This window comes from Aquarana catesbeiana, linkage group LG13 (assembly GCF_042186555.1).
Source record: "Aquarana catesbeiana isolate 2022-GZ linkage group LG13, ASM4218655v1, whole genome shotgun sequence".
Classification (NCBI taxonomy): Eukaryota; Metazoa; Chordata; class Amphibia; order Anura; family Ranidae; genus Aquarana; species Aquarana catesbeiana.
In genome coordinates this window covers 135,797,955-135,820,824 of record NC_133336.1, presented here as the reverse complement: position 1 = coordinate 135,820,824, position 22,870 = coordinate 135,797,955, and the positions used below count along the sequence as shown (strand labels likewise).

The 22,870-nt window shown below is 42.3% G+C and overlaps 1 protein-coding gene across 1 annotated transcript in view; it reads right to left on the bottom strand.

The window, feature by feature from the left end:
- The window catches only part of EXD1 (exonuclease 3'-5' domain containing 1), a 559,324-nt gene that overhangs the window by 55,501 nt on the left and 480,953 nt on the right, over positions 1 to 22,870 (bottom strand). Inside the window, exon 9 of the mRNA XM_073610706.1 lies at positions 22,324 to 22,467. Within this exon, the coding sequence (XP_073466807.1) occupies positions 22,324 to 22,467 (144 nt within the window). The remainder of the gene's footprint in view (positions 1 to 22,323; positions 22,468 to 22,870) is intronic.

Genomic DNA, 22,870 nt, shown 5'->3' with positions numbered 1-22,870 from the left:
TTAAGACAATTGGTCATTAGAAAGTCCCCAAATTTGAAAGCTGTGGTGCAAAGTGGTAAAAGGAATGTGATCTTAGTAATCAACCACATTAAATACCATAGACCCTTTAGACAATCCCGATACGGAGAGTGTACATATGTATATATATGTATATATGTAAAGGACATATACCTATGGGAACCTGATGCACATATATATATATATACACGGCTAGACCCACAGAATCATATACACGAGTCACGTATATATATATATATATATATATATATATATATATATATATATATATATCTGAGGTATAGGACTAATGCATAAAAAAAAAAAAAAAAAACATTAAATAAGAATATATATATATGAAGGGTCTATGTCAGTATCAGAAGATAAGCAATAGGATAAGACATGAGATGTTTAAAAATTAGGAATTAACAATTAATTATTAAAAATAGGCAATTATAAATTAAAAATAGGAATTAAAAATACAAATCATGATTCCCATTGATAATTAATAATAGCGATAAAACGTCATTATCAGGTATCCTTACAAAGTGGACTTATTAAAAATGGGGCACCTGAAATTAGGTGCTATAATAGCATCTGGGGACTTTTAAAGCACCTCAGGTGCCCCATTTTTAATAAGTCCACTTTGTAAGGATACCTGTTTTAGAATGGAGGACACTCCAGAGGTGTGTTCACCTTCTTATTGATAATGACGTTTTATCGATATTATTAATTATCAATGGGAATCATCATGATTTGTATTTTTAATTCCTAGTTTTAATTTATAATTGCCTATTTTTAATAATTAATTGTTAATTCCTAATTTTTAAACATCTCATGTCTTATCCTATTGCTTATCTTCTGATACTGACATAGACCCTTCATATATATATATATATATATATATATATATATATATATATATATATATATATATATATATATATATATATATATATATTCTTATTTAATGTTTTTTTTTATGCATTAGTCCTATACCTCAGATATATATATATATATATATATATATATATATATATATACGTGACTCATGTGTATATGGTTCTGTGGGTCTAGCCCTGTATATATATATATGTGCATCAGGTTCCCATAGGTGTATGTCCTTTTGAGAAGGTGCACACATATATATATATATATATATATATATATATATATATATATATATATACACATATGTACACTCTCCGTATGGGGATTGTCTAAAGGGTCTATGGTATTTAATGTGGTTCATTACTTTTGTATTGATTACTAAGATCACATTCCTTTTACCACTTTGCACCACAGCTTTCAAATTTGGGGACTTTCTAATGACCAACTGTCTTAAGGCTGGTCTTCTCTGTGTGTCGTGTTGTGTGGTGTTCTGTGCGTCCCCGCGGCCTTGCAGCATCTGTCCTCTCGGGTTTGGCCCCCTCCCCCCCTTCGGTCCCTCCCTCCCTTTTAGCCCACTCATTCATTTCCACTACATCCACAATGGGCACCTCTATAGGGGAGTGACCAGCGTGACACGCACAGTGCCTTGGACGATTTCGTCCATTATGGATGCGTGCACATCCATACGCTCGTTGTATCCAGCGAGCGCAGTTGCTACAGCAGCCGGAGCTAGCGGGTGGAACACAAATCCACCCGCACTTCCGGGCCGCATTTTGTGCGCACGCGCGAGCGGCAGTGACGTCTTGGGCCAGCCGGAAGCCCCCGGTGGAGCGCAAACGGACTTGCACTTCCTGGTTATCGAGGTGGTGTGCGTTCCACCGGCGGCAGACAACAGCTGAAGACCTCAAGACGTGTAAGTTAGTATGCCGTATGCCCTCAACACCTTTTCAATATGTGGCAACTGTGGGGGTGGTACAGCTAGTACCTCTGCCTGACCACCTTCGCCAGTCAGCTCATATAGTTCATATTTGACATCAGGATGTGGCCGCTCACTTGTCCTATACATCCGTCTAATTGAGTTTGGTGTACTTTGGCCATGTACGTGCGGGGTCACTGGTGGAATGCTGTTGTGGTGTCGCTATGGTGATTGAGTGACACTAGGGAGGGCCCTACCTTTCCCCAATAGGAGGTTGCGATCCCTGTGCAGGTGGGCGTGGCCTGTGTGGGCAGGTGCAAGTGGGGGTTGGGATGCATAGTTACACGCACACACATATAGAGGAGCTCTCACATGTGAGCAGCCATTACCCGTCTAGGCTCTGAAGAAAGGGGTTCTCCCCTGAAACGCATCAGCCATTGCCCCATCTACCCGATGTCCGGTCCAGGGGTTCTTTGATGTTTGATTCTGCTCACCTGCAGCTACTGTCTATGCCTGAGATTTCATGCTCGTTTGTGAGTATTCATTTGCTGTTTTAACTTTTTTAATAAATGTTACCAGTGGTAATGCACTAGGTCGGTGCGCCCTCCTTTCTTTCTTTTGTAGCCTATGAATACCCATTATTCTGAGGAGAGCTGCAAGACGGCAATTACCATTGAGGCATTCGGTCATACCACATATTGAGGAACCTAATACCTGAGCGCAGGAGAGATTTCTGGTTTTGTTAGCCGGATGTTGCACTGTCAGGTTCATCTTCCGCCTCCTCTCTAGGGGCTACCGAAGGACCTGCACTAGTGGAGGGTATTGCCTGCGTTCTTGGTAACATTGTCTGTGTCGGAGGAGCAGTCTGCAGCTGTGGCATTTGAAACCCTTAAAAAAATGTTTTAAAGGATTCGAACGTATTGGACAATTCCTTAACAGATGCCGCTAGCTAACCCTGCTCTGAAGAATGTTCCTGTACTAGCTTGGTAATACAATCCTTACATAACGCTTTCTCCCAGGAATCCCTAAGGGCAACTTTACAGGAAGGGCACCTCCTCTTTGAAACATGAGGGCCCCTGTTTTTTTCTGTTTTCTGAAAAGACATAAGAAAAAACCCCACCATAATTAATACACAGTACCCTCCCCCGCATAATTGCAGGAGTGCAACATCTTCATTAAGGCTTGCCTCGCCAGGGGCCTTATGAATCCACCCTCTGACATCTGAGGGTCCTTTACCTACTCCCCCCCCTCTGCAAATGTCCCACTAAAAGGGGGGGGGGGGGGAGGAGTGGTGGTTCAGCCCAGGGGAGCTCCACCCTAGGTTCCCCTTACCTTTACATGGCTGGAGCTGGTTTCTGCTGTAGCAGTGCGGTCTGATTCCTCTGCATCCGCCATCCTTGTGTCACCTCCGGAGCCTTTCTTGTCTCTACAGCATGAACGGCTCCTCTCCAGCCCATGCCTGACTCCTTTTCAATATTCACGGCCGGAACCAGGAAGTGCACGCCCCCCTTCAGCCGGAAATGACGCCACCCGCCACAGGCCGTGCAGTCCCAGTACCCGGCGTGTTTGCTGTTCACTTACTGCTGGGGGTATGGGACTGCAGGAGCTGCGCTCCGTTTCACCGCTCTCGGTGTTGAAAAGGCGCCCCCCCCCCGACCTCAACCTGCGCTCAGGGATGCGGGGGTGGCAACATGAAGAAAAGTTTCTGACCAGGTTAGTGTCACAACCGCTGTGGGTCTGCACACTAACATCTTCCCTGGTCTGTCCTAGGAGTCTCTACTCCTCTTTCAGGACATGCTGCCTGAGCCTCCCTCTGGCTCTCCTGGCTGGTTCCTGTGGTGTCTCCCCTCTGGAGGAAACACAAATAACTGAGGAGCCAGCAGGGGAGGAGTTAATTTATAGAAGCTGGCGCAGGTGTTTCCAACAGAGGGGAGGAGCCAAGGTCTCTCGGGTGGCTGTCCTGAAAGACGATTAGGGGAAAAAAAGAGCATATATGCTTTAGCATGGGGGCAGCAGGGGCGGAGTAGCAATTTGCTCCTACCTTTTGTGGGTGGATGCCCCCATGCTTCGGCATATATATATTTTAGGCACAGGTTGCGTTAAAAAATGTTTTATGTTTTACTATTTTTTTTGTATTTGCTTTGCAGGTATGGTAAGTCTTACTGTTATACTGTAATGTTACTTTGTATTATTGTTAACCATCATTTGCTTAGCAGGAACGCCATTCAGTTACAGCGCCTTTTTTTTTATCTTGACAGCAACAGCGTTTGCTCCCACGATACATAAAGCCGTGACTCCAGCACTGTCAGAGGGGATTTCACCACCACAGTTAAATAAAAGAGCATATATGCCAAAGCATGGGGGCAGCAGGGGCAGAGGAGCGATTTGCTCCTACCTTTTGCAGGTGGATGCCCCCATGCTGCGGCATATATATATATTTTAACTACACAGAAGTTCTCAAACGATAACTTATCCTGCGCTTAGAAAAATCATAAATGAAGTAAAAGAGCAGCTGCTATAATGAAAAAAATCTTGAAACAAGGGAAGCAATCAAAACTACGATTTGGAATAATTTCAATCAAAAGGATAGTTTTCAGCTGACTGGATCTGGGTAAATTAGAAGACAAGAGTGCTGGCCTCCCTATTTGCTGATCGGTCACTGTGGATTGGATTGATGTTCGTTTGGCAGTGATCTCAGCCACTTCACATACACCACAAGGCTTTTGATTGATCTTCTTTCTGGTGAGTGCAATTCCTAGAGGGATCTCAAGCACTAGATGTATCGATTGTTGAAGTTTTTAAACAACTGATGAATCACTTATGAACATTTATTTGCAAATCACTTTGGCTTCTCCAGTTTTAAACAGATGAATCACATATGAACTTTTATTTGTAAAGCACTATGGCTTTTCCAGTTCTCAGCTGAATATACAGATTTTTTAGCTTCTATTTAAAATCTTTAGCGCTGCTGAAGTTTTGAAAGATTACCTTTTGATTGAAATTCCAAATTGTAGTTTTGATTGCTTCCCTTGTTTCAAGATTTTTCAGCAGCTGCTCTTTTACTTCATTTATGATTTCCCTAAGCGCCAGATAAGTGATCGTTTGAGAACTTCTGTGTAGTTATTTTATTTATTACTCTGGCAGCCATGGATCCGTTTAATTCTTTAACAAATGAACTTGATGTTGAGTCTTTATTTTCTACTGAAGTAGATAATAATATAGACACAGATTTGTCCAACCTCTTGCTTTCTTTAGGAAATACGCTGGAAAAACAAATTAAGAAATTGGTGGGATATACGCACATTTGAGCAATATCTCAAAGAAAAAATTATTATGCGTAGCCTGAGATGGGAGGTCAACCCACAAGATGGTCTGGATGACCCAGAATCCCAATCTGAATGGCCTGAGTTCTTTAATGGGGTGGGAATTAAACTCCAGGAATTAGTTTTAAAGAGGAAAAAGAAAAAAATGAAATTGCTGGAAGACAAAATATCCGATTTTCAGGCTCGGTTAGATCCTCTGAACACTGCATCACAAGTAGTGGAATTTAATAGGGATATTATTAAAAGATTAGAAAAGGTTGACCGTGACACACAAAAAAATAAATTTCATAGGGACATTGGGGATTTTAAGAACAATTTGATTTACACCTGGCAGGGTCCATGTGCAGACACTGATTTGATGGATACACAGGACCCATCAAGAAAAATTACCTCCACTTCCAGGAGTCAGCCTAAAGTTGGGTTGAAACCCAGTGGAACAATCCCGAAAGGACCCCAGAAAGGAACTAACAAACCACAGGGGTATGGCATCCCAAAAAATGGCAATAGAGGAAGGGATAATAAAACGACATCAAGGGGAAGAGGAGGTATGAATAACCATTACGATTATCATACGGAGACCCATCCCTTTGGGACTTCACAACCTTTCCCCCTTCTTCAACCGGTATGAACCCTTACATGAGTATGGAGAAAGCTATGATCCTTCTTCACCCTACCCACACCCACCACCCACCACCCATGCCTTTTTTAGGGAGAGGAGGGAGGGGACATTTCAGGGGACAGAGAGACATAACTTGGAGAGGACGTCCACCCCATTCCTATCAGCCACACAAAGAACAGGGATGGTGGCGCCCCCCAGAGATGGAAAGAACCTACCCACCACAGATAGGGGAACGACAGAACCAAAATCAACGAGGGGATGCAAGGCAGGAGGAAGAATCCAAGAGAAAAAGGAGAAGGGAGACAGAAGATTAGGGATATATAACCTCACTAACGTGGGCCTAACGGAAAAAGAGTTGCATATTTTAAACACGGGTTTGAAATGTTCAACAAAAAAAACCTATCAACAAATTCAATGTTTATATTGATATCCATAAATACCTACGTAAAATGAACATGAAAAAGTATTTTTTGAGTAATCAACCCAGTTTAACCACTTGACAACTGGGCACTTAAACCCCCTTCCTAACCAGACCAATTTTCAGCTTTCGGTGCTCTCACATTTTGAATGACAATTACTCAATCATGCAACACTGTACCCATTAGAAATTTTTGTCCTTTTTTCACACAAATAGAGCTTTCTTTTGGTGGTATTTAATCACCGTTGGGTTTTTTACTTTTTGCGCTATAAAAGAAAAAATACCGAAAATTCAGTAAAAAAATGAAATTTTCTTTGTTTCTGTTATAAAATTTAGCAAATTAGTAATTTTTCTTCGTAAATTTTGGCCACAATTTATACTGCTACATATCTTTGGTAAAAATAAGTACAAATTGGTGTATATTATTTGGTCTTTGTGAAAGTTATAGAGTCCAAAAGCTATGGTGCCAATATCTGAAAATTGATCACACCTGAAGTACTGACGGCCTATCTATATTCTTGAGACCCTAACATGCCAGAAAAGTACAAATACCCCACAAATGACCCCTTTTTGGAAAGAAGACATTCCAAGGTATTTAGAAAGATGCATGGTGAGTTTTTTGAAGTCGTCATTTTTTCCCACAATTCTTTGCAAAATCAAGATTTATTTTTTTTCACAAAATTGTCATATTAGCAGGTTATTTCTCACACACAGCATATGCATACCACAAATTACACCCCAAAACACATTCTGCTATTACTACTGAGTATGGCGATACCAAATGTGTGAGACTTTTACACAGCGTGGCCACATTTTGAGGCACAGCATGCAGGGGAGCACCTTCAGGCGTTCTGGAGCACCCAGGACAATTCTGCCATTTCTCTCCTACATGTAAAAATCATTTATTTGCTAGAATATTACATAGAACCCTAAAACATTATATATATGTTTTTTTTAGCAAAGACCCTAGAGAATACAATGGCGGTTGTTACAAGTTTTTATCTCGCACGGTATTTGTGCAGCAATTTTTTGAACGCTTTTTTTGGGAAAAAAAAACAGTTTTGTGCTTTAAAAAAAAAACAAAACAGTAAAGTTGGCCCAATGTTTTTGCATAATGTGAAAGATGAAGTTACGCTGAGTAACTAGATACCTAACATGTCACCCTTCAAAATTGCACACGCTCGTGGAATGGCGCCAAACTTCGCTACTTAACCACCTCAATACAGGGCACTTAAACCCCCTTCCTGCCCAGACCAATTTTCAGCTTTCGGTGCTCTCACACTTTGAATGACTATTACTCAGTCATGCAACACTGTACCCAAATTAAATTTGTGTCCTTTTTTTCACACAAATAGAGCTTTCTTTTGGTGGTATTTAATCACTAATGGGTTTTTTATTTTTTGTGCTATAAATAAAAAAAGACCGTAAATTTTGTGAAAAATTGCCTTTTTCTTTGTTTTTGTCATAAAATTTAGCAAATTAGTAATTTTTCTTCATAAATTTTGGCCACAATTTATACTGCTATATATCTTTGGTAAAAATAACCCAAATTAGTGTATATTATTTGGTCTTTGTGAAAGTTATAGAGTCTACAAACTATGGTGCCAATCACTGAAAATTGAAAACATCTGATCAGGCCTTCAGTACATCAGGTGAATCTCATTTCTTGAGGTACTAACAAGTCAGAAAAGTACAAATACCCCCCAAATGACCCCTTTTTAGAAAGGAGACATTCCAAGGTATTAAGTAAGTAGCATGGTGAGTTTTTTTAAGGTGTAATTTTTTCCCACAATTCTTTGCAAAAGGAAGATACCACATGTGTGGGACTTTTACACAGCACCAGTCGCACCATCAGGCGATCTACGAGCATAAATTGCACATCTCATTTCTCAACCACCTATTACACTTTTGAAGGCCCTGGAGCACCAGAACAAAGGAATTGCTCACAAAATGACCCCATTTTGGAAAGCAAACACCCCAATGTATAATCTATGAGGCATAATGAGTCTTTTGAACGGTTATTTTTTTTCCAGATGTTTTTGGAAAATGTGGAAAAAAAATGAAAACGCATTTTTTTTTACACAAAGTTGTCCATTTATAAGATATTTCCAACACATAGCAAATACATAGCAAAAATGACACCCCAAAATACATTTTGCTACTCCTCCTGAGTATGGCGATACCACATGTGTGGGACTTTTACACAGCCTGGCCACATACAAAGGCCCAACATTGAAGTAGCACCATCAGGCGATCTACGAGCATAAATTGCACATCTCATTTCTCAACCACTTATTACACTTTTGAAGGCCGTGGAGCACCAGGACAAAGGAATTGCCCACAAAATGACCCCATTTTGGAAAGCAAACACCCCAACTTATAATCTATGAGGCATAATGAGTCTTTTGAACGGTTATTTTTTTTCCAGAAGTTTTTGGAAAATGTGGAAAAAAAATAAAAACGCATTTTTTTTTTTTACACAAAGTTGTCCATTTATAAGATATTTCCAACACATAGCAAAAATGACACCCCAAAATACATTCTGCTACTCCCCCTGAGTATGGGGATACCACATGTGTGAGACTTTTACACAGCTTGGCCACATACAGTGGCCCAACATCCAAGTAGCACCATCAGGCGTTCTAAGAGCATACATTACATAGATAATTTCCTGGCAACCTATCATTTTTGAAGGCCCTTCATATTTCTAACACATAGCATGTACATACCAATAATTACAATCCAAAATAAATTCTATTGCGGAAAGGATAAAAAAAAAAAAGTGTTACCTGTGCTTTTAGTAGTGTCCACAGAAGAGAGCACTGGTCCAGGCAGCAGTCAGGGATGTGCTTAGCGACAGCAATAACTATCCAGGCAGCAGGCAGGAATATTGTCTATAGTCGGCACAGCACAGTCCATAGGAATTGTCCAGGCAGAGACAGCCAGCACAGCCATAATATTGGTCCTGGTACACTGTTACCTGCAGACACACATTATTGTACCGCTCTCCAGCCCTTCATAAACATACTGCCTCTTGCTACAGCAAATTATTTGCATAGTCCAGGTAGCAGGCAGATGTGTGGTCCGTTCATGCGGCAGGCAAAGGCATGATGGCAGTAAGTCAGCAGAAGGCTGAGGGCCGCAATCGGGTAAGACCTGTGCACAGGGGCACAGGGGTAGAGGCTTCGACCCACCCAAATCTCTATGAAGCCTCCGGACTCCAGACCCTAATCCGGAAATTACAAAACCGGGAGAAAACAAAAAAATTTTTTATCTCCATCCAGAAAAACTATTCTGGAGCCCCTCACATATGTGAGACCCCTAGTGTACTATAGTAGCAGGGCAACAGATCAGTCCAAGCGGTAGGCAAAAGCATAGTCCATAAAACAAGCCAGGGTCAGTTAACGTGCAAGCAGTCCAAGCGGTAGGCAGAAAAGTAGTCACAAAACAGGCCAGGGTCAGTTCACGAGCAAGCAGTCCAAACGGTGGGCAGAGGCATAGTCAAAACAGGCCAGGGTCAGTTCATGTGGAAGCAGTCCAAACGGTAGGCAGAGGCATAGTCAAAAAGCAGGCCAGGGTCAGTTCACATTGAAGGCAGTGGCATGGTTATTTGGGGAAGCATGGAAAATGATCAGCGAAAATGGGGAAAATATGGGCTAATAACTTGGGGATGTATGATACAGTTCGAAGCATTCACCAATGCAAAGGCCAGGTTGGGAGGGACACTGGGGACAATGGTAGCTGGTATCTTTTCGAAAACCTCTTCTGCTGCACACACGACATTTTTTTTGCCGTCTTCGGCCTGCTTCTGATGGTGGAATGTTGTACAGGAAGTGGCGTTCATGAAGTCGGCTAACAGCATCAGAACGAGGTAATTCTGGGAGGGGTCTTTGTGGCTAGATGAGGGACGTGACTACTTCTTCTATGAATTTTAGGAAGGAGGTGGGGCTTTCTGTGGATTTTGTGTAGATTATGTAGGAATTGTAAATGGACAAATGGATTAGATATATTACTACCTTCTTATACCAGAATCGGGACCTCCTTATTGACAAATAGGGCTGAATCATTTGGTCATTGAAATCCACCCCCCCAATGTAGAGATTATAGTCTTGGACACATGTCGGTTTTTCAATGGGACCTCGTCTTCGCTGAACTACAACTGCAGTGTCATCATGAATGGTGGACATCATGTGCACGTTCCTGTTATCCTTCCACCTCAAGGCCAGCACTTCATTACATCTCAGTGTTGCTCTTTCCCCCTTTTTCAGCCTTTTGTTCACAATGGATTGTGGGAAGCCCTTCCTATTTTTTCTTGAAGTTCCGCAGGCCAGGGTTTTTTCAATATATAGGTGTCTGAAAAGGGGCAGGCTGGTATAAAAGTTGTCCAGGTATATATGATAGCCTTTTTTTTAGAAGTGGGTAAGCCAGGTCCCATACAATTTTTCCAGTTGTGCCCATGTAGGCCGGGCACTCAGGGGGCTGGAGCTGGGAATCTCTTCCCTCATATATGCGGAATGCATATAGATATCCCGTGGCTCTCTCACACAGCTTGTAAAATTTGACTCCATATTTGGCCTTTTTGCTAGGAATATACTGTTTTATTCCTAGCCGGCCTGAAAACGGTACCAGGGACTCATCCACACATATATTCTTCTCGGGGACATAAAGTTCTGCAAATCGTTGGGAAAATGAATTTATTAGTGGGCGAATCTTGTATAGCTTATCGGAATTTGGATGATTGCGGGGAGGGCACTGGGTGTTGTCGTTAAAATGAAAGAATCTCATAATCATCTCATATTGGGACCTGGACATAGCGGCAGAATACATGGGCATATGGTGGATGGGGTGGGTGGACCAATAGGTATGTCCTTCATTTTATTTTGTAAGCCCCATATTTAGGGTGAGGCCCAAAAACAATTTGAACTCCTCCAAATTCAAATCTCTCCACTCAAACGGACGGGCATAAGATGATTGGGGGTTGCTGGCAATATACTGCTGGGCATACAAATTTGTCTGGTCCACAATGAACTGCAGCAAAGTGTCGGGCAAAAACAGGTGAAAAAAATTGATCTGGGTGTTGGCCTGCACACCTGGCTGTGCTGTGAAAGGGGGAATATTTGGTGATCTCGAGTTGGAAGGCAGCCATGTTGGGTTGGCAAGACCATCTGGCATATAGGTAGCGGCCCTGGCTCTTGGGGATCGTGACACTCCAGTAGTTGGGGGAGTTGAATTTCCTGTGCTGGAACTCAGGTGTGATGTGGCAGCACTGGTACTGGGCATTTGTGCGAGGGGCCTATTTCTGGTGGCAGCACTGGTACTGGGCATTTGTGCGCGGGGCCCATCTCTGGTGGCATCGCTGGTACTGGGCCTTTGTTCCTGGGGCCTATTGCTGGCGGCAGCACTGGTACTGGGCCTTTCTTCCTGGGGCCTATTTCTGGCGGCAGAGCTGGTACTGGGAATATAATCCCGGTTGCTGGCGGCTTCCTGGGTTCCAGAGTGTCGTGCCCTTTTAGGAGGGACCCATTCTTCATCCGAATCATTGCTACTCTCGATCGGCTCAAATGCCGAATTTGATTCGGAATCAGAATGGGACTCTGATGAGAGCTCCCCGGTGCTCTCATCAGTCATAGAGAGGATCTGGAACGCCTCCTCACTTGTATATCCTCTTTTGGACATGGCTGTGTGGCGGGTAGCTGTGCGACGGGTGACGGATGGGTGGCAGGTGACGGTCACTGATGGGCTGTGCGATGGGTGGCAGGTGACGTTCACTGAGAGGTGATGGTGTGATGGGCGATGGTCACAGATAGTTGACAGGCGACGGTCACTGATGGGTGACAGGTGCACCGCTGATGGTCACTGATGGGTGACAGGGTACAGTCACTGATGGGTGACGGGTGAGAGGGCACGGTCACTGATGGGTGACAGGCCACGAACGGTGACAGGTGATAGTCACAGATTGTTGACAGGCGACGTCACTGATGGGTGACGGGTGCACCGCTGATGGTCACTGGTGGGTGACGGGTGACAGGGCACGGTCACTGGTGGGTGACGGGTGACAGGGCAGGTCACTGATGGGTGACGGGTGACAGGGCAGGTCACTGATGGGTGACAGGGCACGGTCACTGGTGGGTGACAGGGCACCGCTGATGGTCACTAATGGCAGTCTCTATGTGACAGGTGCACTTTTTATGGGGTGACTGTTGGGTGACAGATGACAATTGGGGGGGGCGATGGGACAGAAGTGGTGTTGGTGCAGACACTACAAATACAAAGATCTGTAACTCACTGCTCCTGGCTCTTCTCTCCTCACACTGGAAACGGTGTGTGAGGAGGGAAGGGCTAGTAACAGCTAGTGACAGCTCTTTGTTTACACTTAGTGATCGGCTGTGAATGGATCACAGCCGATCACATGGTACACAGTACTGGCCAATGGCTGTAAACTATCGTCGGTGACGAGCAGTGTTCCCGGGGAACACGCCGCCACCGACGTGCACGCGCAGCGCGCTCACGATCGCGCGCATGCGCCGTGCAATGCGAGATGTACCATTAGTGATCGGCCGTGACTTCATCACGGCCGATCACATGGTAAACAGCCATGCGCAGTGGCTGTTCACCCGTCGGTGACGAGCGGTGTCTCGGTAACACGCCGCCACCGACAGTACAGGGCTGCGCGCTCACGATCGCACGCATGCCCTGTTTAAACGGCGGACGTCGAATGACGTCCGCTCAGAACAATAGGCTTACCGTCCGGCCGTCATATGACGGTGGGCGGTAGGCTAGTGGTTAAAAATCCCCATAGGCGACGTTTTAAATTTTTTTACTGGTTACATGTTTTGAGTTACAGAGGTGGTCTAGGGCCAAAATTATTGCTCTCGCACCAACGTGCGCACCGATACCTCACATGTGTGGTTTGAACACCGTTTTCATATGTGGGCGGGACTTACGTGTGCATTCGCTTCTGCATGCGAGCACACGGACAAGGGCGCTTTAAAACATTTTTTTTTCTTTTAATTGTTCATTTTACTTTATTTTAGTTTGACACTTTTTTCCAAAAAAAAAATTTTTTTGATCACTTTTATTCCTATTACAAGGAATGTAAACATCCCTTGTAATAGGAATATGGCATGACAGGTCCTCTTTACAGTGAGATATGGGGTCAATAAGACAAATATAAATAAAAAAACAAAAAACAAAAAAACGATCCTGGCTTCGATCGTAGCGGTGAGTCGGTGGGCGGTGGGAACGTCCCCTCTCTCCTCCCATAAGAACGATCAAGCAGTGGAACAGCCCCTATGATCGTTCTTATGGTGTAGGGAATCGCCGGCTGAAAAAGCTGATATCTGAATGATGCCTGTAGCTGCAGGCATCATTCAGATATCCCTGCACAAAATCAAGGACGTCATATGACGGCGGGCGGGAAGTGGTTAAAACACTTTTTTTTTTTTTTAACACAAAGTTGTCCATTTATACAATATTTCTAACACATAGCATGTACATACCAAAAATGACACCCCAAAATAGATTCTCCTACTCCTCCTGAGTACGGCGATACCACGTGTGAGACTTCCACAGCCTGGCCACATACAGAGGCCGAGTACGGCCGAGTACGGCCGAGCACGGTCGGGTATGGCTGCGCATGGCTGGGTATGGCTGCGCATGGCTGGGTAGTGCGGAGTACTGCAGGGTATTGTGGAGTATTTCAGAGTATTGCGGGGTGGTTGCAGAGTAGTGCAGAGTATTGCAGGGTAGTGCAGAGTATTGCGGGGTAGTGCAGAGTATTGCGGGGTAGTGCAGAGTATTGCGGGGTAGTGCAGAGTATTGCGGGGTAGTGCAGAGTATTGCGGGGTAGTGCAGAGTATTGCGGGGTAGTGCAGAGTATTGCGGGGTAGTGCAGAGTGTTGCGGGGTAGTGCAGAGTATTGCGGGGTATTGCAGGGTAGTGCAGAGTATTGCGGGGTATTGCAGAGTATTGGGTATTGCAGAGTAGCGCAGAGTATTGCGGGGTATTGCAGGGCATTAGAGTATGGAGGGATAGCTGAGCATGGATGGATGGATGGCTGGATGTTACTGTATTTGTCACTGAGCAGCGCTGTGGGCACTACACATCCAGCCCACAGCGCTGCTGCCATCTGATCCCTCCCTCTCTGTACCGATTGGTGATCGCTCCGTCACTTGAATGGAACGAAGGGTGTTCCTACTTCATTTTATCTTTTAAACAATTAGTTATTCAGCTTAGATAGTTGTTCTTATGATTGTTTTATAGATATAGGTACATTGATATACATTGTTGCCCTTTCTTTTCCCTTTTAGTTTTTGGAATATTAGCATGATATGATTTATCCTATCATATTTGCATATTCCAATTTTTAATGTCATTCTAACATTTCAGGTTGAGATTTTAGGTTCAGATTACTGAGATCGAATTAGCAGTAATCTTGATGTGCTGTTATCAGCTAACCCGGGTGGATTTAATGAATGGCTATATTTTCTTACTCTGATTTTAAATTAATGTCACGGGTGAGTTCTTTTTATGATGGAGGGTGTTAATCTTTCAAACAATCAGTTATTCAGCTTAGATAGTTGTCCTTATGATTGTTCTATAGATATAGGTACACTGATATACACTGTCGCCCTTTCTTTTCCCTTTTTAATTTTTGCATGATATTATTTAACCTATCACATTTGCATATTCCCGTTTTTAATGTCATGTTTAATATTTCAGGCTGAGATTTTAGGTTCAGAATACGGAGATTGAATTAGCAGTAATCTTGATATGCTGTCATCAGCTAAGCCGGTTGGATTTAATGAATGGCTAGCGAGCTTATACATACACCATTTTTTTACTGTCTATTTAGGAGTTAAAAGCTACTAAAGAGATTGGTTTATTTCCTTACAAGTCATGAATGAAAATGACAGCGCTCTGGAGCGCCAATATCTAGGTACAACATGCTGTGTATGCATTAGCCGCTATTCAGCAGATATAAGAACACTGCAGTGTTTAAATCTGATTTTTTACCTGTTTACCAACTTAGTAACCATTGTATCCTGGCATGAATATCCATTGTTTCACCTAATTAGGCTAGTGAATGTATTCAATTTTACTGAACTGAAGAGACTCTGGAGCGCGTTCTCATGCATTTACCATTCTCTGGTTCGGCGGCTCCCGTTCTGAGTTGTCATTCCCAGCCAACTATATGTGAATGAATGTGAACTCAAATATTCCGCGCTTAGGACAGTATCTAATGGGAACTGCAGCCACCCCCCCCCCAAAAAGGAAACCACCAAGGTGAGATCCAAAAGACCAAAGAACTCTCGTGGGGAATATGGTGCTGTTCAAAAAGTGAGTGGAAATAAAATAGCACCCCAAAGAAAATGTACATCAAAGTGTAATACTATAATATGTGGGAAATACTGTAAATGAATGCGTATATAGTAGACAAACAGTGTGTCATGTGCAAATACCACATGTGCAAAACATCACATAATATATAAAATAATATATAATAAAGTATTAACGTGATAATTAACCGTGCACCAAGATCATCAAAAATAAGATTCAAATAATTTAAGTGTCCAAACAAAAAATAAAGTTCTATATATGTGAAAAAAGAAGAAAGAAAAAATCTGAAAACATCTGTGAGAAGTGTCTCTGCTTCCAAAGGTTCCGTGTGGATTGTTGTAGTTGTTATATAATATGTGAATATGTGAATGAAGATGTCAGCGTTAGTGAGCGCTAATACCACAGGTGGATTTTGCATAAAGGAATTTGCTGTCATTTATAGTGGATATGAACATGTGTGCATTTAACATGTGTTCATATAACTGTGATTTTATTACGGCTTACAGAATGTTTAATCAAGACTGTGTTTGGATGAACATACTATAGGTTGAAAGCGGAAAATCTCAGTCTTAATTTTATTTCTATTTTGATTTTTATTTGCATTTTTACCTTACCTCTGGTTAGCGCCAAATATATATTTTTTAACTAGATCTAGGTGTCAGTATGTTTCAGCATTACAATTTAGCTACTAAGGCTCCATTCACACCTGAGCGTTTTGTAGCTTGAAGCCTGAAGCTACAAACGCTTGAGGGGAAAAAATACATTATTCTCTATGGAGATGGTTCACATCTCCACTCCAAGTTGCTTGAAGCTCAAACAAGTTCTGGACCCTTTTTTGTCGCGCGAATTGGGCAGATTTGGGGATTTTGGAGCAGGAAGCAGATGACAAAATCTAACAACATAGCAACAAATGATGAAAGAGATGATCATTTTTCCTATTGGCTAATGAAAAAAATGGCAAAGCTCAAAAACGCCGGACAACGCTGCATGGAAACGCGCAAATATGCCCGAAAAAACGCGTGACAAAACGCCGGAAAGACGCTCAAAAACGCTACGCTCAGGTGTGAATGGGGCCTTATTACACTATTACACTAGCCAATTTGATTTCATAGATCATTGCTGCCAATGGTTATTGTGTATTTGTAAACTAAAGTCACAATGTTGGAGTATGTTTTGGATTTTATTGTTTATTATTTTGCCTGAAAAAAGTAATTTGTTTTAATTGTATCAAGATGTAGAAGATATGTTTATGTGAAAGCTCATCTTGTTTAACATCATGCTGAAGAGCAAGTGTGTATTTGATCGGAACATGCATCTTTTATTACTATTGTTCGGTCCAGCTCTCTTACACATAATGCATAAATATAAAAAATGCAGTTTTTGTTTCCCTGCTATACTTTATCATGTATTAATAGGCTCACTGAATGAGAGCTGGATTGTTCAGTGATGGGTACCATGGAGGATCGAATACTGTGTGAAGGGGTTAACACTTAATTTTAAGAGGATATACATTAGCAAGCGGTGCCGAGTGGGTTATGCCTATTGATAAAGACGGATTCCCGAAACGCGTCTAGGTGTACCACACGGCTTGCCTACGGGTCATTCGTTTTGGGCTCTCCCCGGGAACCACCACGGGCGATTACAGCTCTCCGAGAGGTGGAATCTCCCCGGGGAGATTCTCATAACGGAATGTACCACGCTACCATTTATTGGATGCTCTAATTTTTTTACTTGTTTGTAATTTCAATGTAATAAGGGAGGGGTGTGTTTTTTTCGGATATTAAAAGCTTTACAGTTTTACACTGCAAGGCTACCCCTCTCCTTATTTGCCCGAGTACCAAGGATAGTTTTCAGCTGACTGGATCTGGGTAAATTAGAAGACAAGAGTGCTGGCCTCCCTATTTGCTGATCGGTCACTGTGGATTGGATTGATGTTCGTTTGGCAGCGATCTCAGCCACTTCACATACACCACAAGGCTTTTGATTGATCTTTCTGGTGAGTGCAATTCCTAGAGGGATCTCAAGCACTACATGTATCGATTGTTGAAGTTTTTAAACAACTGATGAATCACTTATGAACATTTATGTGCAAATCACTTTGGCTTCTCCAGTTTTAAACAGATGAATCACATATGAACTTTTATTTGTAAAGCACTATGGCTTTTCCAGTTCTCAGCTGAATATACAGATTTTTTAGCTTCTATTTAAAATCTTTAGCACTGCTGAAGTTTTCAAAGATTACCTTTTGATTGAAATTATTCCAAATCGTAGTTTTGATTGCTTCCCTTGTTTCAATATATATATTTTAGGCACAGGTTGCGTTAAAAAATGTTTGATTTTTTTACTATTTTTTTTTTTTTTACTTGCTTTGCAGGTATGGTATGTCTTACTGTTATACTGTAATGTTACTTTGTTTTATTGTTAACCATCATTTGCTTAGCAGGTCCGCCATTCAGTTGCAGCACGGATTTATTTATCTTGACAGCAACAGCGTTTGCTCCCATGATACATAAAGCCGTGACTCCAGCACTGTAGGGGGTGATTTCACCACCACGGTTAAAAAAAAGAGCATATATGCCGAAGCATGGGGGCAGCAGGGGCGGAGGAGCAATTTGCTCCTAACTTTTGGGGCGTATGCCCACATGCTTCGGCATATATAAATGGTGCATGTAAGCCCATCATTAGAAGTGGGTGGATGAAGGGAGGTATTCTAATGGTGGGCATACCCACCGATTTCTTTTTTTCATGCAGCCCACAGGCTGCATGAAAAAAAAAAAAAAAGATTACAATATATGCCCAACAAGGACCAGCAACGTACTGGTATGTTGCTGGACTATGAGTGGTTATACCAGAATGATGCCTGCAGGTTTAGGTATCATCTTGGTATCATTCTTTTCAGCCAACGGTTGGCTTTCATGTAAAAGCAATCCTAGCGGCTAATTAGCCTCTAGACTGCTTTTACAAGAAGTGGGAGGGAATGTCCCCCCCCCCACCGACTTCCATGCTTTTCTCTGGCTCTCCTGTCCCAACAGGGAACCCAAGAATGCAGTTGGTGATTCGGCCAGCTGACCATAGAGCTGATCAGAGACCAGAATGGCTCCAAACATCTCTATGGCCTAAGAAACCGGAAGCTACGAGCATTTCATGACTTAGATTTCGCCGGATGTAAACAGCGCCATTGGGAAATTGGGAAAGCATTTTATCACACCGATCTTGGTGTGGTCAGATGCTTTGAGGGTAGAGGAGAGATTTAGGTTCTAATAGACCCCATTTTTTTTTAAAAAAAGTACCGGTCACCACCTATTAATATCATAGGGGATATTTGATGAAAGGAACAGTTTAAAAATAAGATAAAAAAAGCAAAAAAATAATAAAGAAAAAAGAAAAGAAAAAAAGCACCCCTGTCCCCCCCCCTGCTCTCGCACAAAGGTGAACGCAAGCGTCGGTTTGGCATCAAATGTAAACAGCAATTGCACCATGCATGTGAGGTATCACCGCGAAGGTCAGATTGAGTGAAGTAATTTTAGCAGTAGACCTCCTCTATAAATCTAAAGTGGTAACCTGTAAAGGCTTTTAAAGGCTTTTAAAAATGTATGTAGTTTGTTGCCACTGCACGTTTGTGCGCAATTTTAAAGCATGTCATGTTTGTTATCCATGTACTCGGCCTAAGATCATCTTTTTTATTTCATCAAACATTTGGGCAATATAGTGTGTTTTAGTGCATTAGAATTTAAAAAAGTGTTTTTTGTCCCAAAAAAATGCGTTTGAAAAATCGCTGCGCAAATACTGTGTGGAAAAAAAAAAAAAAGAAACACCCACCATTTTAATCTATAGGGCCTTTGCTTAAAAAAATATATATAATGTTTGGGGGTTCAAAGTAATTTTCTTGCAAAAAAAAAAAATATTATGTAAACTAAGTGTCAGAAAGGGCTTTGTCTTTAAGTGGTTAGAAGAGTGGGTGATGTGTGACATAAGCTTCTAAATGTTGTGCATAAAATGCCAGGACAGTTCAAAACCCCCCCAAATGACATTTTGGAAAATAGACACCCCAAACTATTTGCTGAGAGGCATGTCGAGTCCATGGAATATTTTATATTGTGACACAAAAAGACACATTTTTTTTGCACAGATGTCACTAAATCATATATTGCTCAAACATGCCATGGGCAAAATACATTCTATTGTTTCTCCTGAGTACAACAGGGATAGCACATGTGTGAGACTTTTTGGGAGCCTAGCCGCGTACGGGACACCGAAAACCAAGCACCACCTTCAGGGTTTCTAAGGGTGTACATTTTTTATTTCACTCCTCACAGCCTATCACAACCCCCCCCCCCCCCCCCAAATGACCCCATTTTGGAAAGTAGACACCCCAAGCTATTTGCTGAGAGGTATGGCGAGTATTTTGCAGACCTTACTTTTTGTCACAAAGTTTTGAAAATTGAAAAAAGAAAAAAAAAAAATGTTTCTTTTCTTTCTTCATTTTCAAAAACAAATGAGAGCTGCAAAATACTCACTATGCCTCTCAGCAAATAGCTTGGGGTGTCTACTTTCCAAAATGGGGTCATTTGGGGGGTTTGTGCCATCTTGGCATTTTATGGCCTTCAAAACTGTGATAGGTAGTGAGGAGTGAAATCAAAAATTTACGCCCTTAGAAATCCTGAAGGCGGTGATTGGTTTTCGGGGGCCCTGTACGCGGATAGGCTCCCAAAAATTCCCACACATGTGGTATCCCCGTACTCAGGAGAAGCAGCAAAATGTATTTTGGGGTGCAATTCCGCATATAACCATGGCATGTGTGAGCAATATATCATTTAGTGACAACTTTTTGTAATTTTTTTTTTTTTTTTGTCACTATTCAATCACTTGGGACAAAAGAATAAAACATTCAATGGGCTCAACATGCCTCTCAGCCATTTCCTTGGGGTGTCTACTTTCCAAAATGGGATCATTTGGTGGTGGTGGGGGGTTGTAATGCCCTGCCATTTTAGCACCTCAAGAAATGAGATAGGCAGTCATAAACTAAAAGCTGTGTAAATTCCAGAAAATGTACCCTAGTTTGTAGACGCTATAACTTTTGCGCAAACCAATATATATATATATATATATATATATATATATATATATATATACGCTTGACACTTTTTTTTTACCAAAGACATGTGGCTGAATACATTTTGGCCTAAATGTATGACTAAAATTTAGTTTATTGGATTTTTTTATTACAAAAAGTAGAAAATATTTTTTTTCCCCAAATTTTCGGTCTTTTTCCATTTATAGCGCAAAAAATAAAAACCGCAGAGGTGATCAAATACCATCAAAAGAAAGCTCTATTTGTGGGAAAAAAGGACGCAAATTTCGTTTGGGTACAACATTGCATGACTGCGCAATTGGCAGTTAAAGCGACGCAGTGCCAAATTGTAAAAAGTGCTCTGGTCAGGAAGGGGGTAAAACCTTTCGGGGCTGAAGTGGTTAAACATATATAAGAGAGCTGTAGTTATGACACAAAATAAATACAAAAGTAAACAAAAACAACAAAACACTGGTAGTAACAGTAAACATTTAAAAAACTCACCCCTAGGCTTTAAGAGCCCTTTCACACTGAGTCGCAGGCAGCATTAGCGGTAAAGCGCCGCTATTCGGCCGCTAGCGAGGTACTTTTAACCCTGCTAGCGGCCGAGGAAAGGGTTAAATGTGCCCCTTGTAGGTCCACTGCCGAAGCACTTTGCAGATGCTTCAGCAGCGGCGCCCATTCATTTTAATGGGCAGGGTCAGTGGAGGAGTGGTGTATACACCGCTTCTCCACCGCCCCAAAGATACTGCTTGCAGGACTTTTTTTTAACGTCCTGCCAGCACAGCGCCCCAGTGTGAAAGCACTCGGGCTTTCACATTTGAGTGGCAGGGGAGGCATTTTTCAGGCGCTATTTTTAGCCCTTTAGTGCCTGAAAAACGCCTCAGTGTGAAAAGGGGTCTAAAAAATGGGTGCAGACAATAACTACATGAATGATCATTCTGCAAAGTAAATGCTGGTTCACATCAGTGCGATTTCAGCCATATAGATAGTAAGCTGATATTGCATCGGACCAAACTCGCACAGGATCCTTTTTTTGGTGCGAAACAGAATCGGATCACATGGGTGTTCACATGCGATTCAAATTATGTCCGAACTGACAGTTCGCAGTGCGATATGCGAGCTGAAATGGGGGTGTCATTAACATTGTATTGACACTCCCAGCAGTTCGCACATGGCAGTGTGAACTGCCGTGCGAGACGGGTGCAATGCAGGAACCCGCAGTGGATTCGCAGTGTTCTAGTGGCAGGGCGATCAGTCGCTTACTGCATAGCTGGAGATGGAAGACTTTCCCAGGTTGCTATCTACACTCCCTCTTTTCCCAACTTCAGCTGTGGAATCAGCGAGAGTGAAGCAGCCAACTGTGGTAGGAGTGGGGGAGGCAGCCATACACCTGGCCCCACCAACTGTGTCTACTTGGGGAGATATTCAAAAGCCCAAAAAGGTAACCTAACCTAATTAGGTGACAGGAGAGTTAAAGGAAGTCCCAGTCGGGCCCCCTGCTGATCTGATTGTCAGCCTAGCTAGGCACTAGGCAGCATACATATTTACATTTATCACCATTTACATAGCTGCAAGGACAGGAAAAGTGCAGCTGTCTCAAGGACTGGGATTTCAGGACAGAGACCGGGACAAAGCAGCCTGAAAAAAAAGGTAGGATTGTGGGCAAATATGTAACAGTACACAGAAAATAGTCTGACAACTAGAAACAATATGTCTTTAATGGTTTGTGGTGATAGAAATACCAACCTTCATCAAGGTTTGTTTGATGTTCAAGAAATTAACTTGTGTAGATGGCATGTTCAAATACCGAGTCAAACATTCCTTTACAGAAGATGTTCGATGAGGAAGGAAGCCACCAGTCTCCATGGAAAACAGGTACACGTCAACCACCTTTAAGTCCAAAAACATGATACACAAGAGGTATAGAGGTATGGGATTGGCACAATCTGATATAAACATGAGCTAGTTAAAAAAAAAATGCACACATTTGAAAAGTAAACACAGTGTTTGACAAGAAAAATAAGCACATGACCTGCTTTGCCTGAAGTTTAAAAATTCACCTCAATAGGAGATGCTGCATACAAAGAAACGCATTGCAAAGCAGATCAAATGCAGACTCTGAACTACCCTAAAGTGGTTCTAAAGGCAGAAGGTTTTTTATCTTAATGCATTCTATGCATCAAGATAAAAAACGTTCAGTGTGCAGCTCCCCCCTCAGCACCCCTAATACTTACCTGAGCCCCATATCAATCCAGCGATGTTGCACGAGAATACCTCGGCTGCCCGGGCCTCT